The sequence below is a fragment of the Pagrus major genome, chromosome 4 (genome assembly GCF_040436345.1).
Source record: "Pagrus major chromosome 4, Pma_NU_1.0".
NCBI classification, from domain to species: domain Eukaryota; kingdom Metazoa; phylum Chordata; class Actinopteri; order Spariformes; family Sparidae; genus Pagrus; species Pagrus major.
Genome location: NC_133218.1, coordinates 29,244,983 through 29,263,500, shown reverse-complemented (window position 1 = coordinate 29,263,500; position 18,518 = coordinate 29,244,983). Strand labels below are relative to the sequence as shown.

General features: G+C 41.8%; 1 protein-coding gene across 1 annotated transcript in view; it reads left to right on the top strand.

The window, feature by feature from the left end:
• The window catches only part of ush2a (Usher syndrome 2A (autosomal recessive, mild)), a 196,771-nt gene that overhangs the window by 110,814 nt on the left and 67,439 nt on the right, over window positions 1–18,518 (top strand). The window contains exons 49-61 of the mRNA XM_073463862.1: window positions 67–689; window positions 1,247–1,416; window positions 1,506–1,672; window positions 1,837–1,925; window positions 4,976–5,310; window positions 6,672–6,827; window positions 7,467–7,630; window positions 7,816–8,025; window positions 10,644–10,846; window positions 10,937–11,049; window positions 11,970–12,192; window positions 13,503–13,671; window positions 13,789–14,010. Of these exons, the coding sequence (XP_073319963.1) occupies window positions 67–689; window positions 1,247–1,416; window positions 1,506–1,672; window positions 1,837–1,925; window positions 4,976–5,310; window positions 6,672–6,827; window positions 7,467–7,630; window positions 7,816–8,025; window positions 10,644–10,846; window positions 10,937–11,049; window positions 11,970–12,192; window positions 13,503–13,671; window positions 13,789–14,010 (2,844 nt within the window). The remainder of the gene's footprint in view (window positions 1–66; window positions 690–1,246; window positions 1,417–1,505; window positions 1,673–1,836; window positions 1,926–4,975; window positions 5,311–6,671; window positions 6,828–7,466; window positions 7,631–7,815; window positions 8,026–10,643; window positions 10,847–10,936; window positions 11,050–11,969; window positions 12,193–13,502; window positions 13,672–13,788; window positions 14,011–18,518) is intronic.

The window sequence follows — 18,518 nt, the reverse complement described above, 5'->3', positions numbered from 1 at the left end:
GATCACACACAAAGAGTATATTGTATATCCTCGTCCTTTTATTTATTTATTTCTATTTACCCACAGGCCCAGGACCAGTGGACGCTCCAGCTGTATCAAGGCTCCATCCTCGAAGTGTTACAATAACCTGGGATCCTCCCTCTGAACCAAATGGTGTTATCACCAATTATACCCTTTTTCTTTGTCTCAGTTCAGCGTGCAGCACCCTCAACTACAGCTTAGGTCATAATCTAAGCCTACTTCCTCAGACTGAGGGTGCATATCTCAACTCATATCATAACCCCAGACCAACATCCAGTCTTACCACCACAGGCTCCAGCTACATCTCTATGTCTGCTTTTAAGACAGGAAGTAATGACAGCTCAAGCCCAATCCAAGGCACTAAACCAAACACCCTCCCTCACCATTTCTCGAGCTTGAGGCCTGGTACCACAGATGACAACCAGTCCACTCGTGGAAGAAATACAAGCCAAGGCCCCAGTTCCATCTCATTGCCTGGTCTTTTTCTGTCAAACCTGTATAATGCAACCAGCTCTAATACTGAACAAGACTCCTTCCTAGGCCCCGTCTCTGGGCTCGTTAGTGCAGCTTCAGATTCAAGCACATCCCCTGTCTCAGTCACTGTTCCAGGAAACACCACTAGCTACACTTTCCTCGACCTACTGCCGTACCAGACCTACAGCCTCCAGGTACAATATGATATAAGAAAGATATAATGGTAGAATACAGCACTGTACCATTGAGAGCAACATTATAATGTATAAATACAAATACAGTGTCATAATTAAATAGATTTTAGTCTCTATCACTCCTGGATCAAACAGAAGCCCTGAGAGGCAAGTGGGAAAAACACATTTTCAAAGTCAGATCTAAATAGTTTTCTCTCTTGACTTAATGTGAAAAGATTTTTTTTTTTTTTTCAAATGTTAAACAGGTTAGGTATGTTACCTAGAAAAATTATCCAAGAAAAACTTTCCCCTAGCACCTGTTTCACAAATATAAATAAACAAACTTAAAGCTAAGAACTTAGAAAGATTATTCTGGCAAAACATTTTCTTAAGTCATAAACACAGGAGAGAACACAATTTAGATCAGACTTCTCACTTGGTTCTCAGTGCTTATATGCTGATCATGTTTAATGATGAATAGAAAGAATAGAATAGAAATAACAATTAGAATTTATGATATTCATACAGTATGTTTCCAGTCACTGATGAGACCAAATTTCAAAATGTCCAACATCTAGGTGGAGGCATGCACCCGTGTGGGTTGTTCAGTGTCTGGGATGTCTCCGAGCTTTCGTACCCTCCCAGCTCCCCCTGAAGGGGTTCCTGCACCTCACCTTTACTCCGACACCCCCACGTCTGTCCTCTTGTCCTGGGGTGCACCGGAGTTGAGCAATGGACCACTGGAGCGGTGAGAGATGATCACGTACATACACTTTAATTCTTCCGTGATACTCCTATTTGTAGATAATTTCCATTTGTATCTTGTGCTGGGTGTAGATGGCTAATTGAGCGCAGAGTTGCTGGGACAAAACAAGTCTCCACAGTGGGCCATCTCCTACCAGACCCTCCCCCTCTTTCCTTCCTGGACTCCTCATCAGCTCTCAGTCCCTGGACTAGCTACCAGTATCGACTTGTGCTCCATAATCAGGCTGGCAACACCACAGGTAAGGCCATAATGATGGTCCTAAATTATATTAAATTCAATTTGGCCAACATGTGTGTATGTTGCATTTTACAGTGTCTAATGCAAGCTTTTGAAAGATGAATGCCTCCTCCCTTTGTGGTGTCACAGTAGGATCTTTAACCACATATTGTTGCCTACTTTCAGGACCTTGGGTCACTATCACCACCAGACCCTCTCGGCCAGCTGGTCTCAGTCCACCAAGGGTGAAGGTCTTGGGGCCGGAGTCACTTCAGGTATGGGCGCCTTGTTTATATGACTTCTACTCACAGGTTCACTAAATACCTCTTGGATCTGCCATGAGAGCACAGGAGGCCTGAGATACGGCTGAAGCACGCAAATATAATTCAAGTTAGTCATGCTACTGCTCATGGTAAAATAAAATATGTCCTTACAATACGTTGGACTGGTCAAAGGTTTCACATCTCAAGATGAGTTTTTAGAAATTAAAAAGTTCCTGTAAATGAAAAATGCACAAAAAATCAACTGGACTTTACTAAGAATCTCTGCAGTCACTCACAGTAGAAAAGACAAAGCAATGTCACACTGATTCCTCTGTCTCTGCGTCTTGGGATTTAATGAGAAAGAAAAACATTATACTCAAGGTCCCCTTCAGAAAATGGGAGGGGCTGTGACCCTGTCTAACGCAGCTTCCTTCCTGTCGGCCATTTTGAAGGAGGGGCCAGAGTTAAGTTCCACAACTGGCTAATCCCACATCAAGGCCTTTCAATGAAAGCCACTGAAACAATATTGTATGCATGCACACACACAGTCGCACACACACACATGCACTCACACCCCTGCACTAATGCTAACTGCAGAAAAATGCTAATGCCTGTCATCATTTCAGAACCGCCCCTGTCATCTCTGCAGCAGCGCAGCTTTAGGGGTCACAGGTCCGAGAAGGAAAGTGTTCCTTCCTGGTTGTTGCTAATTGGACAGACAGGCAGGCCGCTTCCTGGTTACCAATTGACCTTGACAACACAGACCAGATTTTCAGTCACTCCCTTCTTTCTCTAAATGATTTATTTTTTCCACATCACTTCTTGCTCTCTTCCATTATTTCATTTTTCTTTTCTTTTCATGTCGTGACACTCATAGTCAAGGTTTTCAAAGCACAGCCAAAGTCTACTTCTGAATGTCTACTTTTCTGATAGAAGGATGGCACAAACAATGTCCTTTTGGCTCAGACTGTGAGTGGAAGAGTTTGTGATGTGAGTGCGATGCAGTGAGGAATGAAGATCATCGCATTGATTGTTGTAATGCAGGCTTTGTATTGAACTATGGTCAAAACAGATCTATGCAATAAAGCAAAATGAGATCACAGGAGTTTGGTACAAAAAATGAAATGTTTGAGACCGCAACCACTCTGTGCATCACCATGTACTGCAAGTTTCTGCTTCTTTGTTAGTGTCTGATTCACAGCCACAGGTCATTAGTTTCTCATTCTAACACTCACTGTCTCTAATATATAGTTAGGCTTTTGCTGGTAGTTAGTTATTTATGCTGAAGGCATATTGATAAACTGTGGTGAATTAAACCATTAATTTGATTTTGGTCATCTCCAGATATGTGATCAAAACCACAATCATTTTCACTTTGTAACCAAAAGTCAAGAAAAAACTCAAAACAGTTTGTTTGCAGGATGACAATCTAAATGTACCTAAATATGTAAGTGGTAACGTTGATGCATGTAGGAACAAAATGTAGAATTGTACTGTCAGCTGCAGAGGTTGGCAGTCTTTCAGTGCCTTTGAGCTTTTCTTTTCTGATTATAATAGCATAGATGCACAAAGACACACACACATACACCGTGTCTTTACACACACCCCTATTCTCTCTCACTACTGACTTTATCATCTGTCTCTCTCTCTCTCACTCATATATACATAAACACACACACACACACACACACACACACACACACACTAACACACACACACACGTACTGTACTGGCCTTAGCCCCAGTGCTCTGTGTCAGCCCAGGGTCTCTGCTGTCTTCACCATCTCCAGATTACATCAGGCTATTCAATCTGTAAATGACTTCCACCACAAAGCACACCCAACACGCACTTTGGGAAATTAGCTACCTAACTCAACATGACCCTGCCCATATGTGGTTGTGTGTGTGTGTGGCTCAGAGTGTGCGTGTGTATGTGTGTCCTGTATCACCTCACAGTGTCACTTGTTAAATGAATATCAAGGTTGCTTGAGGAATAATTATTCTTGACGTTCATTCATAATACTCTCATCAACACTGACCACTTAATCACCTAAACTCATAAGTCTCAACAAGCTGTGAACTGATCAGTTATTGTACATGACAGTTTGTGTCTGTAAGTGTGTTTGAGCGCACACTACATGAACACAGGCGTGCGTGTACGTATGTGTATCCACAATTGTTAAATTTATGTAACTACGTGTTTGTATGTGGATGTATAAACAAAACGTTTGTTGGATATACTTAACTTTTGTGATTCAAACATTGAGCAATGTGTATGTGTTTGTAAGTGTTTGTGTGTGTGTGTGTGTGTGTGCGCGCGCGTGTGTAGGTGTATCACCATTTGCGTGTGTGCCAGTTACCTTCATCTTCACTCTGAAATGCTGACAGACTGAACCGTTTCCAAATCAGATGCAGTGCTCAACGACAGCAAGCTTTTGTTTTTGCATGCAGCAATTCCATTACCAGCCGTTTTCATTATTTTAGCATGGTGTTTGTGCATGTGCGCGCGTTTGCGTGTGTGTGTGTGTCTCTGTGTGTACCCTGTTTTAAATTTGATGAAAGGAATCTTCTGCTCAAGTCAAAGTCAGGTTATCTTTGCACACAAGAGAGTTGAACTCACACACACGCACACACACACACACACACAGAGTGACCATTCTAACGCTGTACATCTACATACCCACGTGACAATGTATGCACCCACGGATACTACCTGCATCATAGCCCTGGTATCACTCAACTGACCACACATGGAATAACACTCTGATATGTGTCTGCATTAGCACACACTGCAAGCTCTGCACATGCACATGCACACACACGTACATACACACAAGTGCACACTACGCCATGACTTCCTGTAGTTCATCCATCTAAAAGCTTTCTGCTGTCCTCAGCATGCCGAGAACGTTCAGAACGCACAGCCAACCAATGAGATGACTTTTCAGGGATAATGACAGGACAGTTATAAAGGATCAAGTGAACTCGGCCTTTACTTTTCTCTGAATACTGTATTTTAAATGAACAACCCTGAACTTAAATCTAGCAACATTATGTTTCAGGTCACATGGTCTCCTCCTCTTATTCCTAATGGAGAAATCCACGGCTATGAGATCCGCCTCCCAGAACCCCGCGTCTTCCATGACAGTGGAAATGCTTCTGAGCTGAACATCACGTTAACGGACCTCATCCCCTACACAAATTACAGTATCACCATGTTGGCGTGTTCCATGGGTGGTGGACATGTTGGTGGATGTACAGAAAGCCTGCCCACTCCAGCTACTACATTACCCTCAAGCCCTGAAGGCCTCGAACCACTGTCGATAGTGGCAGTCAGTGAGTCTTTCCTGGCCGTTTCCTGGCAGCCGCCGAGCAGGCCCGCTGGACCTAACATCAGGTAACATTGATATTACACAGAAACAATGGATTTGTGTGATAGTTTATGAGTCTGGGCTTAGGTGGCTTTCCGCATTATATTTAATGTTCATTGAATGGATACAAAGATAAATCGTCACAGACAAATTCTCTTGTTCGTCTTTCTCATCAACATTGCATTTAACTTGCTTTTGACCAATAGTTACACAAATGCAAAAATAATGTGTTTGAATTGACAAGAGTTAAAAGTGTGCAGTATGAACTGTGAAGAGTCACACAGGAAGAAGCCTTACTGTTATCAATGTTACTTTCCCAGCAATGGCGTCTTGTAAAACATTAATAATGTTCTTCAAAACTGTATTCGATCAACAGGCCTAATAAAAATTGATCGTTAGATTGACTTGTCCACAACAGCAATCTCACCATGATTCAGTCAACATTCCCACTGTGGATCAGTCATTCATAACTGCTTTCAAAATGTACAAAATCAAACAAATTGCTTCTGTTTCTGATGGGTGTAGTTAGTTATGTAAAGTTATGTGCAAGTAAATACACATCCAACACTAATTATAAAGAGCTAATATTTGTGGACCCCGATCTGTGTAACCATCAACATTTAACATAATCTGACTCCACTATGTGTTTTGATTCATTTGCTGTGGCCCGAAGTTAGAAACAAGGCAGCCAAGACTCTAAAACAACAGCTTGTTTTTATTCAGAAACATCCTGGAGACGTTCAATTGTTGCTGAAAAACGTACGCAAACCAGCAGACACGTTAACAAGCTGCTAACATGAGCGCCCTGATAATGAGCTAAGTGCTGTGCATTTTTTAATCAGTGTTTTCTCAGTCCTAATGCACATTCTGGTCCGTTTTGTTCTGTCCTGTTCTACTCTGTAGGAGATTAGGCCTAAAATAAAGGTCCATTTTCCTGGCAGGCGATTAAAATGCATGAGCCCATCTCTCTGTTCTGCTCTGCTCAGCTCTGTGTGTTTGTCTAAGTGGGTTGGTTAAAAGGCGGCATTAAGCCCTTCTCTTCTGATTACAGCAGAAATTAGCATCACTGTGGGGAGAGGAAAACACAAACCCTGCAGAAAAAAAAAACAACAGAGGGAGGGGCGTCAGGAGGGAGGGGTGAGATATAGCAAACGCAAAAGAGAAGAGATGATGAAAAACGGCAGAAGAGGACGAAATGAGCGATAAGGAGAAGAGTCAGTTGAAAATTGCGTGTGTGGTTGTTTGTCTTTATGCATTCATGTGTATGCAGGCATGTTTCCAGTCCTACTTCCAATAATGGTGCATTTGTGAACACGTGTTGTGTGTTAATGCATTCCTAAACATCCAACCATGTGTGTGTTTTCTTTTATTCAAATTTCCCCTTCAGATACAAGTTGCTCAGACGTAAAACCCACCAGCCCCTGGCCATGGCCACGGTCCCCACGGTAACAGCCATGTCCCCTCCCCCCTCTGAAGATCTCCATCGCTGGCTCCATGTTTACTCCGGCACCAAATTGTTCTACCAAGATAAAGGCCTAAGCAGGTGAGATTACTGAAATGAGCTCTAGAGCAAACGCCGGCGCCGCAGCAAACCGTGTGTGCAGAGCCGATCGGCGAGCTGCCGCTGATGCCGATCTTTTAATACCGCTCAAAGATACATTAAGCAAATATCCCAAAGAATTAAATTGTTTTTCACACAGCGTCCCCTAATCTCAGTTTGGCACTTGGTGGAAGCAAATTTTTTTTTTCCCCTCTGTGCTTGCTAAACGGCTCTGGGTGTTCGGGTTTGTGTTTCTACTGTGCTTTATTCAAGTAATAAACTGACAAACTTTTGAACGTGTCAGCACTTTTCACTTTGCAGATTTTTTTAATGTGTTTATTAGAAGTCAGCATATTATCAGAACAAACGTGAACAAATAAAGACAGACATGACTGAAATCATGAACCCCCCTTATTCTGCTTACAGTTCACCATCGTATCTGTTATTTCTCTTAATTCCATCAATGGAGGATTGATTTAAGTTTTAAATTGGTGCTTGAACAACATTTACGTGCACAAACCATAACTGAATGACTGAAAGAAGAAATTCCTCTTTTTACAGCCTTTTATTCAGACTCTTGGAGATATTTCCCAGTAACCTTATTACATAAGAGGTTATAACAACAATATTGTCTTTCTACAGATTCACCCGTTACCAGTACCAGTTAGTGGTATATAATGACGTGGGCTACTCTTCTGGAGAAATTGTTACTGCAGTGACCATGGCGGGGGTTCCCCACCACCCTCCATCTCTGTCTGCCCACGCCATCAATCACACTGCTGTACAGGTCAACTGGACACAACCCTGTAAGATTACACTCTCTCTTAATCACACACACACAGTCTATCCGGCAAAGGTCTTCCATGGCCTTATACTCGATGAAGATCGTTCTGTGACTTGACAATTTACCGAAAGTGAAAATAGAGACTCAAAGTCGTGTTTTTTCAGCTGCTCCCTCACTCTTTTCCCCCACTCTTCGTGTCTTTCTCAGCTCTGCAAGACCTTCAGGGAGGGGTGGAATCATACTTTCTGACAATAGAGTCTCCTCAGTCAAGTCAGTTGTTGGCTTTCCCTCCTGAGATCATCTCCACAGTGATAGGGGACCTTTGGCCCAGTACTACATATATTGTGTCATTACACGTGTCCAACGGAGCACATAATACGACTAAGACATTAGTTAACGTCACCACAGAGGATGGAGGTACGTGTATATCTGTTTTATTTTTGGCCAACAGATAATCTTATGAATTGTTTAAAATGTGTCATCCTACTTATATATACAGTATGCGTGAGGGTATTAATTGTGCATATACTGTATGTGTATATTAGTGTGTCATGTACAGTGCGCAAGTTCAATACATCCAACAGAGGTGTCTGTGTTAACGTGCGCTGCTCTGCAACTCTGGCCCTTCACAGGAGATGTTAAACACCTCATGTAGTGAGGCATGAAATCAATACAAAGTGTGTGTGAGGCAGATTTAAGGTGTTGTAAAATGCTTGTTGGCACCACACACAAACTGCACACACAGCCATACACACAAACAACACAGCAAACATGGCTGTTCCAATGCCTTATGTAGGCTATAGTTACTGCACTTGGCACGTTATAATACGTTACTTAAAATTTAATAAAAAGTTAAATTAGATATTCTATAAATTAATGGGAAAAATATCTTTAGTAAAATAAGTAAAATCTGTCGCTTTTGTTGAAATGGAAAAAATTCCACCAAAATATGCAGTGACATAATTATGATACACCTTTTTCAGAGAGCCTCATCCGTTCTCACGGCTTAAGCTGTCTCTGCATAATCTGGTAATATTTGTAAAATGAACAGCTGAGACTTTTTTATCAGGGTGTAAAATCTGGAGCTTTGAGAGAGTGTATTAAGTAGAATATGAGCAAAGTACATCAGTTCTCAGATCCACTGGTATTTCCCTTTTCAGGCAGGGTCAGCTTTTACTATCTTTAGCTATGAATTTCACAGGCTATCCAACTCAGTCATCAAGACTTCTCTCCATTTCCCTCTTCAACTCTCAGACCAGTCTCTCAGCATTTAAGGGTTATCTTTCAAATCACTCCATGTAATCATATGTCAGAGGCCACTCACTCTGTCTGTTGTTTTCTTTCCGTCTCCATTGCCCGCTCAGTCCCTCTTTCTGGCCATTTCTCTGTCTCTTTTCCCTCTCTTTTCAGTATAATCATATGTCAGAGGCCTCTCTCTTTCTCTCTAATCTGAGCAGTATAATAAAAAGTGCATTAAAAACATTAGAAAATCATTAGGTGCTAAAGGCAAAGCACGGCTCGTTTAACTGAGAGGGCTCTGGAGGTAATTTCATTATTTTACAGCCGTAAGAGTGCGCACACACACACACACACACACACATACACACACACACACACACACCAAATATATTTTAACTAATTCAGCTCAACCCTACCAACCATCCTAACATGGCCTTCAATCTATAGGGCAATGCTAACATCAGGACTAATTGGCAAGAAAAATGTGTGTGCGTGTCTCTCTGTGTGTGTGTGTGTCTGTGTGTGTGTGTGTATATGAGTGAAAGAGGCTCAGTGTGCAGTATTGCGTTGATAATAACATCCTGCAGTAAATGAAATGTAGAGCAGTAGGTTGGGTTTAGGTAAGTGCATTGGCAGCAAATGAATTGGGTTAACTTCTCTTAGCTGAGTGCATTTTCACTTAGAATAATAGATGGAGTCAGTATGATTACCTGTCTCACAAACCATCTCACCCTCTTCCTCTGTGTCTGGGTCTCCTTCTTACCTTTTTTTTACTCTCAAACTGATCTCCATTGTCAGTACCTCGTGCCAAGAAAAGGTTACACTGTTAAATTAATATTCTATCTCCTTTCCCCCATTCTTTGACTTTTGCTTTGTACCTTCTTCTTCATTCACTCCATCCTTCTGCCTCTGGAGTTATAACTTTTTTCCTACAGATTCCCATGTTATATTAATCACCACTGGAGTTTTGCTTTATTTACAATGTGCCTTTTTGACAGTGAAAGAGAGAGAGAGAGAGAGAGAGAGAGAGAGAGAGAGAGAGAGAGAGAGAGAGAGAGAGAGAGAATATAGTAACACAACACCGAAAAAGGTAGAAGCTGTCTCAGAGAAAGATTCACTATTCCTATTATTATGACACTACAAAGAAAATGTAATAAAGAATCAATTTATTGTTCTTAGTGAAAATGCACTCAGCTAAGAGAAGTTAAGCCAGTTCATTTGCTGCCAATGTACTTATCTAAACCCAGCCCACTGCTCTACATTTCATTTACTGCTAGATAGCATTATCAACGCCATACTGCACACACGGCGGACACACAGGTGGTCTCCCTCCCTCACTAATGCACAGACACACAGTCGCCCTGCCTTACACGCACATCAACACACAGTCTGTGTTTTCTCTCTATGTCATATTCTCTGTCTCTATCCAACTTTTTTGCTCATATTCACACTCTCAAGCATATACACTGCTCGAATAAGGGATGGTTAAAAGTGTTGATGGATGATGATGTTCAAAAAGATGCCCAGAATGAGAATGTTTGTAATTTCTTTTTTACTAGTGTGAAAATGTGCCTCAGAAAACACCAATCCCATCTTTTGAAGCTCTGTTCTTACATGACTACAACAGTTGAGGGAGATCATAAGTAAAAGCTTCCATTTTATGTTGAGAGCACTGGTTTTATACCACAACTCAAACATGAATGTTTAAAGATAAAGATATCTTTAAGCTGTAAAAAAAACCCCGTCTGTTGTAATTTAGGAAATAAACAGTTTTGGGTCACTGTGCTCGTCCTCAGTGCCAGACGGGATGTCCGCTCCAGAGGTGGTTCCAGTTAACAGCAGCACAGTACGTGTGCTCTGGCTCCCTCCTCTACGGCCCAATGGAGCAGTTACTGGTTACTACATCTACGTTAATGACCGTCTTCATGGCAGTGTGGACAACAGCTCAGGGTCCTACCTGCTGGGGGACCTGCTGCCTTTTACTGTCTACAACGTACAGGTACACACACAAACATAAACAGACATGCACACCCAAAGACACAAACATGCGCATCATGTTTTTTGTCTGCTGTGTGTTTGTGTGTTTCAGGTGGAGGTGTGTACCGTGTATGCATGTGTGCGGAGTAATGTTACTAAGACAACTACTGTGGAGGACCTGCCTGCTGGTCTGGCCCCACCACATGCACAAGTGATCAGTCCCAGGTAATAAACAGTATTCCAAAGTTATCCTTTTACTTTTGATATGTTCTTATCACTATTTTTCAAAATTTTCATATTAACCATTTCTAGAGTGGTGCCATTGTTCCAGGTTCATGAAACTTTACAGCCTTTTTAGCAGCACAAATGGTCGATTTGCAGGTTTGACACAACAGTGGAGCTATGTGCACCAGGATTGCATGAAAATTTGATTTAACTCGGCACTTGCCAACCCATATTTCACTAAAGAATATAAAAAAAAACATTATTTTTATTACACAATATCAATTGTACTTTTAAAGCAGATTCTGTGGGCAAATGGACTACAACTATACTCCTTGAAGACACAGTGATTTTTCACATATTCATCTTCATCAAGATTTAAATGCTTAATAGCGTATTTCAGCATACAATAATGTATTGATGTATATGACTATGTAATGTAGTGAGATTATTTGAAGTTGCCTTTTAATAGCTTCCAAAACTAATAAAATACGAACGTAAACTGACATTTTATTTGCAGTCAGTTAAATTTAATGACATTTAAAATCACTGCTTCCCACGTTTGACCTAAATCACAACCTTGCAAGTCTTACAGTTGCAAAGGAAGTGGTGATTTGTGGCATATTTTCTGTCTGGGAGACTGTGGAAGTTGTAACTCTGTGTGTTACTACACAGGTCTTCCCCCTGCCAAAGATGTCAGAGATAAAAAAAAAGAGGAAAATCAATAGTGAGAAGTGTATAAAGATACACACACCCTGACACTGTAACTCAACTTTGTCAGGCATTAACCATGCATGAATGCATGCATGTGTGTGCACAAGTTTATGTGTGTCTCCCACTAGTGTGAAAGGAGTGTGAAGGAGATCATACACCCATCTATCTCTCTCTCTTTCTATGTCTCTCTCTTCCCCTCTCTCTGTCAGGGTGGTGAGGTTGGATTGGTCCCGTCCAGGAAGACCCAGTGGTATCATGCTGGGCTATGAGGTCTTAAGACGGACCCTGAGGTCATGTGCTGTTGGGTCAACAGGGGTCACATCATCCGTGGGGGAAGAGTCAGCAGGCGGTGTAAGGTTCAGATGTTCATACCTGCAGTGTCCTGCCAGTCATGGTGTGTGTGGGACGTCCTGCTTCAATCTTGATATTCAGGTGATTATTTTCTGATCATTCGGTACGTATTCTGTTTGTTCTGTATGATGGGTGGAGTAATATTTCTCCCCTCTTCTTCTCTGCTCCTCTTTCATTGAATGTCTCTTCTGCTTTAATCCCCCCTCCACTACATTAAACACACACTCTATTAAAACCTGCACTGTACAACGACAACAATGTGTAAAACAAGATACAAGTCCAGGGTCTTTACTTTGGCTGCTCATCTGAAGTGCTGTAGACATTGTTGCTGTGTACTCCCTCAGGATATTAGTCACAAAAACACACACACATAGAAACATAGAGAGCTGCAGACGAATAAACATTCCCACATTTCCTCTTCCAAGCACACACTATGTTTGTGGGATACATGGTCTTTCTCTCATTGATTAATTTTTCTAAGCAGATTAACTTGTCATCAGCATTCACTTCCATTCTCGTGTCATTGAATGCCAGCCAAGTTGGCACTGTGATACCGGCACCATACATTTACCCCCACAGCAGCCAATGACACATATTGAATAACAACATTTAAACCAACACCTACAAATACACACATACGCTGCCTCTTAAATATTGCAAGTAGACATGCTTAGATGGAGCACACACAAACCCACACTAACTGGAAAAAAATCCCCCATATCACAAACATGTACTCAGTGTACACTCAGTGTACACAAACATCTATTACATTGTATGTACAACACTAGCAGTCTGCTTTGATGTTTAATAAAACAGTATTTGTCATGTCCTAAATGAAATCATATGATATTAGTATTATATTATTATTATGCTCAGAGTTTTATGTTCAAACTCTGATGTTCCCATAAAGCCACAAACAAACTCTCTTTCATAACTGTCTCTGATCTGTAATTAAAAAAAAATATTATCAAAAAAAGTAATAAGCACATTGGCTGCTTATGTGAAAGTTGATAAAACACAGATGGTACTGTTTAATAACAAATAGGAATTTTTAACTTAACTTAAGAAAGTCATTTCTGCATCCAGGATAGAAATCAGGAATTCCCACAATACACCACTGTCCCTTGTTTCCACTAGTGTCACTGTCAATGTTGAAAAGTTAGAGATTTAACAGGATGGAAGGGATGCAGATAATAATGCATCTAGGTATTTTAGTTGTGGTGTATATGAAGAAACCCCTTCAACTATATTTTTAGGGTGTGTAGCCCTGCATAGGATCTTTCCCCTTCATGGCAGATAGTCCCATACTTTTAATGCAAACATGTGCCTCTGTCTCCGTCTGGCATTTGTTTACATACTCTCACACGTGGGTGCAACTGTATTTCAACCAGGTTTGCTGCAGTGGAATGGTCTACACAAAGAAAGCGCACCATCATTGCTGTGAGGGCAGTTACCTGAGTTTGAATAATTCTTCCGGTCTGGCGTGCTGCGATGGCAAACTGCTCCCAGCTCTCCCTGACCACCAGTGCTGTGGCGGATACTATGTTCATGTAAAAAACAGTGAGTCATAGATCACTTCTTATGTTTACACTTACATATAGTTTTCTCTTTTCCACTTGACTGAAGTCTACCCTTTCTTACGTTGTTCAAGTGTTTCATCTGTCCTTGTCTTTGTAGATGAAAACTGCTGTCCTGACCACTCACAGGCCCGGGTCTCAGTGGGGCTTGGTGACAGCTGCTGTGGGGGGGTTCCTTACTCCATGAGAGGTGGCCAGCTCTGCTGTAGTGGGAGCCTCCATGATGGCTATGGGGTCCAGTGCTGTGGAGGCCACATAGTAGATGATACCCTGGTGTGCTGCGGTGATGCTGAGAGGGGGGAAGTGCACACATATGTCCCAGGTGAGAGAAAGAAACACAAAAACATAAACTGTGATATGTTTAGATAAGAGGGAGACAATGAAAAGACTCTCCACTGAATTAAGTTTTTTGGCCAAAATTAAAGCACATTGGGTGAATATTTGTGGGCTGCCGAGCGTTCTGGATAAGTTACTCTGACCAGGAATTTGTCAGAGTTTCCTGGTGACGTCTGTGTGTTATGGAGGGAAAAGATGGAAAATGATAGGAGAAGAGAGTAAAGCAAAGAGGGCTGAGGTAGACACATGGTGCAGGAACGTGGGGTCGTTTCCCTTTCCTCCTCTCCCGCCGTGTCCCAAAGCACCCGGATACCATGGCACAGATGGGACCGTACGTGTGTGTGCGTATGAGAGTGTATGTGTGTGTCATTAGACATCTTTGTCATGGCAGATGATGATGAAACACACTCGGGATGGCACCGTTGAGGGCACTGCCAAGCACACAGCAGGACAAATACACACTCATTCTCACTCCTTCGCACAAACACATACACACAGACACACTTTCACACGTATAGACATATTACCTGCAACTACACATACGCACAAACACACACACAGAGTCAACAGGGTGCCCTCGGCAGGGTTCGCTCAGTGTTGAGTGCCAGAGACAGACACGTGGACTCTATTCATCACACATAAACAATGGCCCCATATGGACAGGCCTATAGTACTCCATTAGCCTATCTGCAAACACACACACACACACACACACACACACACACACACACACACACGATCCTTACATGCACATAAATCCATGCATGCTAACAAAAAAGTTGCAGAAAAACAATAATTTTATTCTAAATATTTTTTATTTCATGACTGTTATTTGTTACGCTCCCTGATTATAAAATCAGATTTTCTTCTGTTTAATTGACATTTTGTCTTTACAATAAATTGTCAGCAATACTGTCTCTCAAACACTGATCTTAAGGGCAGATCACTGCTTGTTAATTTGTTTTGATGAGTATTCTTCTCCATCACATCGTTCCTTGTTATGTCTCATCTGTTTCCTTTTCTTCTCCTCCACTAAATCCTCTTTCTCTCCCAACTGAGCAGGCTGTATGGTCATCCTTCATATGATGTGGCCTCCCAAGGAGTGCATATGCTCCCCACTTCCTCTTCCTTTCCATCTTCCTTCTTTTATTTATCTCACATCACCTCTTCTCCTTTGTCATGTTCTTTGTTACTTTTTCCTCAACTTGTTCCCCTTCTTCCCCTGGCCTCTTGCTACTCCTCCTCTCTCCTCCTTCTACCACCTTTTCTTCCTCCTGTACTCCTCACCCCACTCTTCCCCCCTCCCTTCCTTTATGTGCCCCCTTCCCTTCCACTCATCAGTCATTAGCGTTAGCTTCCCTATTGAGAACATATGGTATGATGGATCGTAGGGCTAGCGGCGCTAGCAAGGCTAAGGGCCATTTGCCGGGTGCACTGCGCTGTCGGGGTGCCCTGGGGCCGGCTATGCAACCTCGACCCCACACGTCTGTTTCAAGACACTCACACTCACACACACACACACCATGCACACAGCAACACCTATTATAGGATAGGCTACTTAACCTTGGCACCACTCACTCTCATTGCTGCCTCTCACCATGTCCAGGGTTTTGTATTTTTAACGATATAGTAAGAGACAGATACATGAAAGAAAAAGAAAAATATAGAAGAGAAAATACAATTATTCAGAATAAGAAATAGTGTACCTTCAAATAAGTTTTTTTTAAAAATGAGTGCAAAAAAAAGGTTAAAGGAAAAAATGTTAGAGAAAGAAATAGAGAGGAGACTTCAAATAAAGTGCAATCAGAAGTAATAAACAATAGTATGAAATATAATTAAAAAAATGTAAAATATGCATCAAGTAAAGGAAACTAAAAAAAGAGAAAGACGGGAAAGTGAGTGAGAGAAAAAACCAGGAGAGAACAGAAGAGTGGTGGAGAGCTAGATGGAGCAGATTAAAGGAGGAGTGAAGGGTATCCCATTGTGCCCAGCTGATAGACTAGGTTAGGCTGATGTGATTATGGGGTCCCTGAAGTGCGATCTATCACACATTACCGTCCACACTGTCAACAACCATACACACACACTGCAGGGGAACAGCAATGCCAGGAGACAGCCGTCTGGCAACAGATACACGTACCGGCTTGCATGCACATGTGCACACGTAGAAATGCACAAACACACACACACAAACACACACTCACTCACAAGAAAACATGCATGTGTATACACACAGAATTGCATGAACATATACACTCATCTAAAAATATGCAATACACACAAACACTTGTGTTGAGGGCCGGACTGTTTGAAACAGAAACTCAGTGAATTTGAGGTGAAATAGAATCAGGTTCAGCAACATCACCTCACACAACCTGTGCAAGACAAACACAAGAAACAAATACAAAGATGAGCCAGTGGACAGTGTTTTTCTTTCTTTGGGTTTAACTTTATTTAAAAAACTTGAGTAAAGACTTGTAATTGTTTCTCCCTCTTTATAGTGTAAGTTGGTGTCATTCATGCCCATCCAACACCCACACATCTATGTACCTACTCACCCTGCACTCTGATATGTTTGAGTTTTGAGTGTGTTTGTGATTACTTCTTTTTTTTCTGCCTTCTTTTTTTCCTTGAGTGGTTAGTGTCACTCTGTAATGAGAGAGAGCCTGATTTTTCCTTATAGTGCAAATGTGTACCAGAATTGTATGAATAGTCTATTGTTTAGCTTTAGAAACATTATTAGCGTTTTCAAATTTTATTTGAATTTAAAATTGCTATGAGTTGGATTTGTGACTTCTAAGTTGGGCATCCCACACCAATGAAAAACAACACCACGTCAGAAGACAACAATGCAGGAATCTACTTTGACCAGATATCTCTATTCTTTTGCTCCAGTTCTGGAGTCTGATTTCATTGTTATAGTGCTCCTTCTCAAGCACATCTTATGTAATGGCTTGTGCTTCACTCATGCTTTAGGTGCAAAGGTGCTATTTTTAGGCTTCAAGTCTATTTTATTCCAATTTACGAGCCTAACTTCATCAATTGTGTATCAGTTCCTGCCTCCATGTGTCTTTATTCAAACTTACCTGGTCAACTAACACTAATATACCATCTTAAATGGCAGGCCTAGCTCCCATTCTTGCCAATTTTAGTCTTTGGTGTATTATTGAGATGGTCTGTAATCCTTTTCTCAGTATTCCCTCGATGTTATACAGTAACACAAAGTCTCAATGCTAAAACCCTCCCTTCCAAATCTGCCAGTTTGTTTAAACAGCTTTCATTTCACTTTCCAGTAGATTAAATACTGTTTGTTTTTGGACAAAGCTGCCTTGATTTTCTTGCAGCCTTTCCTCCTGTGTTGCAGGTTCAAGACCAACTTCTAAGCTCTTCATTTGCTCCTCTTTTCTCCTCTCTCTCTGAGTTTGTATGTAAGATGTTTAGCTAAGACTTAGGTGAGATTAGATGGTGTTTAAAGGAACGTGTGTGGTGTCTTTGGCCTCCCGTTGCTCCCTTACTCTCCCTAAGTCCCCTGCCTCACTGTGCGCGCTCCACTAATCATTTCCCCTTCACACTTTTTCTTTACAGTGTACAGTTCTTTAACTCTTCCATCTGCCCTTCAACCCCACTTTCCCCATCTCTCACTGTTGGTGCGACCACAAATGCCCTCCCCACCTCACTTTTTAAGTGAATCTTAAAAATGTATGCATTTCTTTAACTCCTTCCCCTTCTCCCTCCCTCTGTCCCAGCCCAGCAGGCCCCATCCAAACGTTCAAGGACAAATCTGAATATCCCTTTTCACCGTTTAAGTGTTAAAAGCCTGGCGGTGCCGGGGTGTTATCTTAACGCGCCTTGCCGTGCCATCATCAGAGCGCGTGATGAAAATGGCTGTGATGATGCTAAAAGAAAAAAAGAGGAGGGGGAGAAAAAGTAATAATCAAATATGTTTTTCAAGGGCACAGTGACCATTTGCTGGAGGGAAATTATCCCAGTAGTTAAGCTAGCTCACTCCGAGCCTGGCGGAGTTGTGAGAGTGGATGTGTGCATGTGTGAGTGTGTGCAAGTGTGCAAGGTTTATTACTTCAACTTGATGCAAGTGTGCTTCACTTTCTGCATGTGACGGCCTGTTACATACGTGTCTGAAGGCGAAGGTGTATTTTTTACATGTTTCTTTATGCAGAGAGACACACATCCCTCACATGTCCTTTCATTGTTTCTGCCAAGATTCTCATCAGTTTCTGAGTGTGAATGTCTATCTCTCTCTCTGTGTGTGTGTGTGTGTGTGTGTGTGTGTGTGTGTGTGTGTGTGTGTGTGTGTGTGTGTGTGTGTGTGTGTGTGTGTGTGTGTGTGTGTGTGTGTGTTTATGTTTATCATTGCCAAAAGCCTCTCATCAATGATGGGTAGCAAATGGCCAACAGTAGTGCATTCCAAACAGCAGCGTCTGGCTGCTTTAGAAGATCGAGTGCTCTCTGAACACAGGAAGACATTTCTCTCTC